Source organism: Lygodium microphyllum, chromosome 1 (assembly GCF_053477565.2).
Source record: "Lygodium microphyllum isolate KBCC chromosome 1, Lygodium_microphyllum_v1.1.10, whole genome shotgun sequence".
NCBI lineage: Eukaryota > Viridiplantae > Streptophyta > Polypodiopsida > Schizaeales > Lygodiaceae > Lygodium > Lygodium microphyllum.
In genome coordinates, this window is record NC_141135.1 from 182,592,251 (window position 1) to 182,602,257 (window position 10,007).

The 10,007-nt window shown below is 42.8% G+C and overlaps 1 protein-coding gene across 1 annotated transcript; it reads right to left on the reverse strand.

Moving 5' to 3' along the window:
* Window positions 1-5,624: 5,624 nt before the first annotated feature.
* LOC148042054 (pentatricopeptide repeat-containing protein At4g18520, chloroplastic-like) lies at window positions 5,625-6,065 on the reverse strand. Its single transcript, XM_087661814.1, has one exon. The coding sequence runs from the start codon at window positions 6,063-6,065 to the stop codon at window positions 5,625-5,627; it is 441 nt and encodes a 146-aa protein (XP_087517940.1).
* Window positions 6,066-10,007: the final 3,942 nt, after the last annotated feature.

Genomic DNA, 10,007 nt, shown 5'->3' on the forward strand with positions numbered 1-10,007 from the left:
TTTTGATATCTCACAATGTAAAGATTGGCTTGAGTGCAAGGCTCCTATGCTACCACAAGCTTTCAAGGTGCATAGAAAAGTAGCTCTAGTTGGAACCACACCCTCCTGTTGCATTTCCCTAAAGAGATCCAAGGCAGTGAGACTGAACCCATTTTGAATATATTCTGTCATTAAAGCATTCCATGACACTTAATTCCTTTCCAGCAAGCCCTTGAAGACTTTATACGCTTTGTTTAAACTTCCACATTTGACATACATGTCAACCAGAGCATTATTGATTAATTCCTCTTACTCCAAACCCTCTTCCACGTAGAACAAAAGTATAAACACAACAATTAAATATGTACAAAGTATCAAATCCCACACACAACTTTTGGGTGGTTTTCACACCTCGAATGCGCAGCAATACGACATCCACCCCCTCTAATCCTGCACATCCTCTGGATGGGCCAACTACCCATGATCGTTATCATCAAGATCCACAAACAGATCAATCTCTTCGTTATGCATTTTCGGTATATCAACAAGATTATCTGTCATATCATCTGTCTCTTCCATTGGAGTTTCTTCTCGTTGCTCTTCTCTTGCAAATTCTTCCAATGCATAATCTTCTTCATCTCTTTTCTTGAAAATCTTGATTCTTTTTCCAGCAATAGGCACTCTAAGCACTGTCCCATCCAATTCTGTCAGCTCATATGTTGCATTATCAAAGACATGTCTGACTATGTACGGCCCAAACCATCTTTTCACCATCTTCCGAAGTGCAGTATGCTGATTTTCAAGGCTGCTATCAAAGACTAATACCCAATCTCCCTCTTCTATTGCTCTAGGCCGCAAGCGATGCCTGCTATCAAACCTGTCCTTATTTCTTAGTCTAGCAACCTTCAACCTGTCAATAGCTAGCTGAATATCCTCTGGTCTTCTCTCCAACTGTCGAATCTAAAGAGCTAAGGGCTCCTCTCTCGTCAAATCCTCCTGCCAAGGTAAAACTAACCAAGTCAAAGCACAAATCTCAGTCAGCATAACAGGTTTCTGACCATACATCAACTCTGTAGGCATATATCCTGTGGTAACACTGTGAGTCGTACGATCAGCCCACAAAGCAAATGGTAGAAGTCTCGGCCATTCTCCAATCCGTCCTCTGCATGCTTTGGCTAATGCTTTCACTATCGGCAGTTGCCCTCTTTCACTCTTTCCATTTCCCTCTGGATTATATACTGTAGTTAGAGTCAACTTGATTCCTAGCTGAGAGAAAAACTCCCTAGCTTCATCTGCATCCAATTCACCGCGATCCGCAGTGATCTTACCCACACAGCCATACCTGCAGAAAATTTCTTCCAATAAGAACTTACACACTGCACTAGTGGTCTTCGTTCTCAAAGATCTGCCCTCAACATGATTGGTAAGATCCTCTCTAGCCAAAACAATATACCTCATCTGCCATAGACCCATAGGCATAGTAACCAAATCAACTACCCACTTATAATGAATACATAGTGGATAGGTCGGATGAAGCTCATCTCGATGACGCACTACCGAATACATCTGGCAGTCTCTGCAAGTCTCAACAAAGTGAGAAACATCTCTATACATGCCTTTCCACCAATATTTCTCCTTGATTTTCTCATAAGTAGCCCACACTCCTCTATTACTAGCCCAAGGACTCTCATGAAACTCCCTCATCACCTGTAACTGTATCTCTCTATCGCAGACAACCCGCAAAGGTAATCCGCCTCTTTTCTTCGGATGCTTCCAAAGAAATCTGTCCTTGAGAAAATAACCATAGACTTTCCTTCTGATCTTCTTGAACTCTTCATCTGTCCATTCATCTCTTTTGCTTAGTGTACTAAGGTACTTGCCAAGTTGCAACCAATCTCCAACATAGAGTTCTTCTATGAAAGCCACAATATCATAGACATGGCAAACATGATCAACCATAGTGGCTGAAATTTCTGCATCATCCTCTTCTGCAAATAGCATCTCCTCATCATCATATCTGGCTCTAGACAACATATCTGCCACTGGATTATCATTCCCTGCTATGTGTTTAAATTCCGAATTTAATGACTTGATGTACGCAATCCATCTCAGCATAGCTATATCCGGAGTAGAGCAACTTGTGATCATACCAATCAATGGCAAGCAATCTGTCTCTACCACAACTGAAGCTCCAATAAAGTACTCCTTGTCACATTTGAGAGCCGTAACAATTCCCAGTAACTCCCTCTTGATTTGCGGATATCTCCTCTGTCTCTCATTTAGGACTTTCGCCCCAAACCGAATAGCATACCTATTTCCATCTGCATCATCTTGACCCACAGCCCAACCTATGCCAATTGGACTAGTGTCAACTGTCAATACAATAGGCTTCCCACAATTATAATCCGCTTTCCTGAGAGTAGGAGCATTCTGCAATAACTTCTTCAATTTCTGCATGGCTCTAGTGTGGCTCTCATCCCAATAGAAATTTTGCCCCTTTCGAAGCAGCTGATATAAACAATCTGCTATGTGTGCAAAATGAGGTATCCAAATCATATAAAACACACAAGCTCCAATGAATCTCCATACCTCTGAAGTGGTAGAACAATACTCCGCAATCTTGCCTATAGCATTCACCTTATCAGGTGAGGGTTTCCTGCCATAATATCCACACATATGTCCAACAATGACAACCTCATTCACTCCAAAAACAGATTTTTGCCCTGAAAGTGTCAAGTTCACTTCTTCTAACCTGGCCAAAATCTTCTCACATGCTGAAATATGATCAGCCACAAAGTATCTGCATCCCTGCTCATTTAGACTCTCATTCTTCTCTTCTTCTGCACATCCCTTAATGGGTACATCATCCAAGAAAGGCATAGTAAGCTGAGGTATGTAATCTCGAAGGACCTTATGCATGGCATTCATCATATGCGCAACAGAATTAGTGGCACCTTGAGGCAAGGTACACATCTTGACAAGCCCAATAGGAGTTCTCATGGTGGTTATGTCCCTGCTTTCCAAAGCCAGCTGAAACTTATCATATCCTGAATACAAATCATCTAAAGAATAGATGGCACGTCCAGCAAATGCCTCTGCAAACTCATCCAAAACTAGACCTATACCAACATTTCTGATAGTAACTCTGTTGGCTGCATGTCCTGTATAAATCGGAGAGTACCATTTTTCTTTGGAACTGTAAACCACCTGTTTGAGTATGGTGCAGATGAAGGCTCAAGAATTCCCATCCTGATTTTCTCATTCAATAAATCAATCAGCTTTGGCAGGTGTGCTTTAGGCATTGGAATAGGTCGGAGATTCCATGGAATATGAGGAATAGTAAAAATCACCATAAGAGCAACAATATCTGGATTCACACATCCAATCTCATGCGGGGAAAAAGCAAATCCCCTTCCATGTCGCTCAAGCATCTCCTGAAAGCATTGCTTCTCTATGGGTAACAAAAAATCACCATTTCCAATTTTCAATTCAGCAAGAGTCTCTACTGAAAATTTATGACCGATATGCTCCGGATTCCTCAAAATTGGCTGTTTAGAAGCCCTCTCTATTTGCTAAGATATCGAAGGGTTTTCGAAAGCAAAGTCGTGACCACAAAGGACTTTGAATAATTTCAGGATAGGAGGTTAATCTAGCGAAATCAGATTCAATTTAAAAGTTCAATTTCAGATAATATGTGACATACAATCAATTTCATCTGAATGGAAACCACTCCAATAAACATCATGACAAAATTTCATTTCATATAAACAGCCTGTTTAGAGGTAGATCAGCCTGCTCCAGCACCAGTCATCTCATAAAAACCGGATTAAATTGCGAGTCTTTTCTCCTTTCTTCTTCCTTCTTTATACTTTTCTCAGGATTTTGAGAAAGCAGAGACAACAAGCAAGGAAGTGCTTCGTTGTCTAGGATAACCTGGGTATAAATATCATTACTGGTTACTATATTTCCAACAGTCCGCAAAGCACTCAGGAGAACAGTGGTAACTCTTGCTGATTATCTTTGCTTTGACACATCCTAGGCATTGAAGGGTAGCTGGCTTTGAAGAGTGCACATTACAGACTGTAATCCTCCTATCACTTTGAATTTGAAACCACACATATTTGAGATAAATCCCATTCACAGGTGCTGTCTCAGGGACATTGTCTGGAGTAATGGAGCCATCTGACAGCGCAAAAGAACATTGGGAGTCGGCTCATAGCCCACAATAGGAATCTCTGAGGGCAGGTGCATTCGCAGTACACTCAGCAAGTACACTCAGCATACTTCCCACTCCCTCAGCCGTGTAAACCTGTAAATTTCTGTGGCTGTGAATAGCAATGCTTTCATTTGGTAATCTTGACCAGCAATATCAGGCATTGATTCATGTACAAACTTGTGCCTTCTATGAGGAGCTAGAGGTGGAGCTGAAGATAAAACTGGGGAAGGGCTATTGGAAACATCCACCATCAGAAGACTACCACAATGTTCAATTCGGCAGGCAGCAGCTGTTATGCCACTGGGAGAGGGGTATACATGGCCATTCCAAAACAAGATTGAATTTTTCCTTCATCCACAAAGCCCTCAGAATTGCAAAGGCCACAACGCATTACTTGTAATGAGTACCAATCACTTCGTTTAAGAATTTACTCCCTCTACCTTCGTTGGAAGCGAGGGAATCTTATTACAATTGGTGCTCGAAGGCTTTATGTTGAGCTGCTTGTTGCAATCGAGCCCTGTATAATTGCTCTATTTCCACCTTCAATTGTTTTTTTTAAAAAACCTGATTGATCATTCCACGGATGGTGGAAGTGTTGTCGCAGATGACAGTGTGATAAGATTTATGAAGGCCAAAGGCATGGAAGTTGCGACAATGAAGCTCCCGAGAGCCAGGGAAGCCGCCTCCCAGGGTGATGACCTATCGATCCTCAACATGTTCCCTCTTCGTCCTCAACATTAGCCACGATTCTCCAAATTCCCCTTCGATGACATCCTCCTTCGTATACCTCTGCTCTAGAACTGTAACCACTCCCTGCTTTTAGCGATGGCCACTATTTTCCCTTCCTGAATCCGATCAGAGCGATGGCGATTCTTTTTTTTGTGGTTCTTGGTGGTAAAATTCAGGCTGTCCTCCCTTTCGTGATTCTGATCCCTTTGAGCATACTCACTTTGCTGGCTTCATATGTAATCATCTCTAGCATCTCCCCAACATACTCCATAATGAAGGTTTTTTTTCAGAATTTGCCAGTCAAAGCTTTTTTTCCCTCCAGAAAAGCTTCTCTTCCCCGAATTGCAGAATTTTCCCTGCGCCTCCGAAAAAACTTTCCCCCCCCCCAAAATAGCCTTCAAAGCCAGAATATACAAAGTATTTGCAAGAAACTTCAAGTGGCTTGCACCAACAAGCCTTCCTGACGCGTTCTCCATAGATCCCATAATCTTGGCTTTCAGCAAAAGCCTAATATGACAGAAAATTGTTTGTCCCTATTTCAGAAATGATGAACTCAGTACAAATGGCGCATAAGTCCTGCAAATCAAGAAAAGAAGCAGTAGCCAACATGCAAAATGCATTTCCATCATTCAACTTGGGATGGTGTCCATAAAGGTAAGCCAAAGAGATAGCCATTGCTTCTCCATTAACATCCTCATCATCAATCTGTAAAGTAACTTCTAGCGCACCAGCTTCCTTCCATGGACCTTGAAGCATGTGCCTCTTTCAACTCCATAGCACATTTCACATACATATCAACCAGTGCACTCCCCATGTATAGCTCTTTCTCAAGTCCTCTCCTAGTTATCTCAGAATGCATGCTATGCCCTGTTTCTAAATCTCCTTCTGTGCCACAAGCTTTTAAGTAGAGAATGAATGTGCTGGTATCCACAAACACACCTTTCAGCTGTATCCGCTTGAAACAAATCAAGACTTCCTCACTAAGCCCGTATTCAGCATGTGCTGCAACCAAAGCCTCCCATGAAACTGTATCTCGAAGCGGCTGCTTATCAAACACCCTGTGAGCCTCTGCCAGGGAACCACATTTGCTATACATATTTATTAGAGAATTTCCCACAATCAATTCTCTTTCAAATCCCATTTTTGATATCTCACAATGTAAAGATTGGCTTGAGTGCAAGGCTCCTATGCTACCACAAGCTTTCAAGGTGCATAGAAAAGTAGCTCTAGTTGGAACCACACCCTCCTGTTGCATTTCCCTAAAGAGATCCAAGGCAGTGAGACTGAACCCATTTTGAATATATTCTGTCATTAAAGCATTCCATGACACTTAATTCCTTTCCAGCAAGCCCTTGAAGACTTTATACGCTTCGTTTAAACTTCCACATTTGACATACATGTCAACCTGAGCATTATTGATTAATTCCTCTTACTCCAAACCCTCTTCCACGTAGAACAAAAGTATAAATACAACAATTAAATATGTACAAAGTATCAAATCCCACACACAACTTTTGGGTGGTTTTCACACCTCCAATGCGCAGCAATACGACAACGTTTCAAGTCGAGCACTAATGGCTACCTCTCACATAGTCGACGCACCATCCATATCTACGGGTGTAGTGAGCTTACCTCCATGCCAATCGAGTTACCCCCTCTCCTGCGCACTCCGGTTGCTCCATGATCCAAGTGTAAGCTTCAAGCAAGCTCCATCCTCAAGCTCCACGCTCCAAGCTTCATAGCCATGAGCAAGGCAAGAGAAGAGAAGAGAAGAGAAGAAGAGAGGAGAAGATGGAGAGCTTCTCGTCCCCGGTCCCTCACTCTCACACACTCACTCCCTCACACTCTCACACTCCCTCTCTCAAGCACAAGCTCAAGCAAGCAAGAAGAAGAAGAAGAAGAAGAGAGCCACTTTTTGCCACACACAAGAATGAGCTTCTCATTCACTTTACAACTTTATATACAAAACCCTAAATCCCTTTTTGGGCGGTCATTCCCTTCTCCCCTTTTTTACATGGCTGACTGTGGCCTAGGCCCTTTTCCCATTGTCCCTCTATCTTCCTAGCTTCCTTTCCACCGCCATCTACATTTACAAATTGCACGGGTGAGAGCCCGACGCTCCTTGAATTAAACCATGATGGGCTTGCGCTCTTTTACAAAATTTTTGACTTGCGCTTTTCCTTGTGCGCCTTTGTCTTTCGTTTCTCTTTGCTTGGCCTTTGTCTTTGTCTTCTGTTTTAGCTTTCCAGATTTTCCACCGCCTGGCACTCTTCAAGATTTCAGGGTGCGCCTTTGTATTTTAAAATGCACCTTTCCCCTTTTGCATTTGCCTTGGGCTTTTTAAGGTTGCCCCTGCTCTTTTGGCCTTTTCTCCTCTTCTTTCTTCTATTGGGCTACCTTTTTTCTGCCTTTGCCCTACATTTTTTTAATTTCCTTTTGCTTTCTTCATGTTGGGATTAATATTACCCCCTCCTAGACGAGTGCCAGTCCCATGGCACTCTTCGTTGAAGGTAGCATGCAGAGCTTGCACCGAAGACGTGGGTGGAAGGGATGGGTGTGGTTTGCCTTGGGGGAGTTCTGATGTTGGTGTGGATAAAGGTCGTTGGTGGCACTTTGCTGTTTTGATTAGCTGGTGATATGATGGTTGTAGGTGGCGATAAGGCTACTTGTTCTTGGGAATGGTCACTCATAGCTGGCACGGGTGTTGGTGTTGTTGGGATGCTCATGGTGGATTCTGCTCGTGATGATTCTCTGGTGGTCTTGCATGATGAAGTAAAGGACAAAAGGTCAGAGTTGAGTGTTGATGTAGAGCTGACGGCGCTGTCGTTGGAGTCTTTAATACCTGCAATCGGAAAACCTCTCAAGTGGTTGCTCCCCAAGGGGTAGTGCTAGTCTTCTTAGCGTGCACAAGACATATTTTGATTAGTTTGGGAGACAGGTCAAACTGTAAGCAAGCCTGGAGTATTGTCCTGCACTTGAGGACCCAAACTGTGTATAGACTTCGGTGCAAATATTATGTGAGTGCACGTGCATACTTAGATATTACGTAGGTAGAAGACTGCGGGCTGGTTTCTCATAACATCGTGTGGATGAAGCAAAGTGGTCCATGATGGAAAGAAGTACACGTGATGGTGGGTACAACATCCTATGCATTGTGATTGCACGATGTAGCAGGATAGAACACAGGGATAGTGTACTATCCTTAGGTGGTAGACATTGGGCTTGTGCGATGAGGACAATGTACTGTTCATGGCCATTCGTGCGGTGCGTGCCCCAATTGATTGCCATGGTTTTAAGGCAAAGTGTAAGAGGGAATTGTGTGAACGGGTTAGGGTGAAAGGTCTAACCATAGGTGCAAAAAACTCCGTAGGTCTGTCCTGTCCTTGATGTGCCTTGAACTATTGTGGGGGGTGCTAGGGGGCTAGGGGACTAGGGGCAGAGCTAGCCGACCAAGGGCACTGGACGCACCTAATTGTCAAGAATCCCAATGTGGGGTTGATCATGGTGTGTACAAAATGATTGATACATTATCACGGAGGATTGTAATAGACAAGGAACTCCATGGCTACAAAGAGAAGGCAAACAATATGCACACTCAACAAATGTTCTCTTCTTATTTCATTGCATACACAGGTTACATATATAAAGGAGGAGATACTCCATCAATGATCCCTCACACTTTCCATGTGTGTTCCCATGTGACACCATACAACCCACACTTTACATGTGTGCCCTATGTGGCACACTTTACTCCACATCTCTCATCCATATTCATGCACCATACAATCTTAAGCACACAAGAGTGCTTTCACATAATACACACCCGCAAATACCGAAGCTTACATTCTCAACACCCCCTCTTAAGCGAGATGTTTACTTTACCTTATCACCCATCCAATGTAGCATTGCATGACCGCAGTTGCTACTTCTTAACACTCCCCCTCAATGCTATATTGGAGTGTTTATATGACTAGACACTCCTAGTCCACCATATGCATGTTTTATGTGCGTGTACAATGTTCGTTTGAGCACCACTTGCTCGGGTGAACCTACCCCATCCTTTTTGAACAATCCTAGATGTTCGGGAAAGGTATGACAAACCTCAAGGTGCAACAATCATGTGCACACACCACGCACTCGCAAAATTCTTTTTGAGATCTCAATCTGCCTGTCCATGGCGAAGAATGTGAACCACTGCTAGAGGACGCTCCAGGTCCACTAATATTTTGTGACTGCTGCTGTGAATTCTGTGTAGCATTACCATTTTGTGCATCTTCATCATCAATCACATTTACTGGTTTATACCAGCTACTCATCTCATCAAAAACAACATCTCTACTCACTGTAAACTTACGAGTAGAAGGGTTATAGCATCTATAGCCTTTTTGCTGCAGAGAGTAACCAATAAAGATGCACTTCTCAGCTTTTGGATCCAACTTGGATCTCAGCTCATCTGGCACATGTACATAGGCAATGCAACCAAAAATTTTCAAATGAGAAATATCTGGTTTCCTACCAGTATACCTCTCCTCTAGAGTCATTCCATGTATTGCTGCAGTGGGAGTCCTGTTCATTATGTAGACTGCTGTAGCAACTGCTTCAGCCCAATAAAAATCTGGCAAGTCTTTTTCATTGAGCATGGCACGAGATACCTCTCCAATATGCCTGTTTTTCCTTTCTGCAATTCCATTTTGTTGTGGGGTATAACTGCATGAATATTGCTGCTTTATGCCATGCTCCTGCAAGAACTTTGCAAACTCATTTGAGAGGTACTCTCCCCCTCCATCTGACCTTAGGCATTTTATCTGCAAGCCTGTTTCTTTTTCAACCATAGCTTTAAGAGTTTTGAAATGCCCAAAAACTTCACTTTTCTTTTTCATAAAATACACCCAAACTTTTCTGCTATAGTCATCAATAAAACTGACAAAATAATGACAGCCTCCAAGAGATGCAGCTTTAGTTGTCCACACATCAGAGTGAATTAATTCCAATGGCTTCTCACTCTCTTGAACATGTCTAGGAAATGGTTTCCTTGCCTGTTTTCCAAACTGACAGGCTTCACATACCTTATGCATTTCTGCAA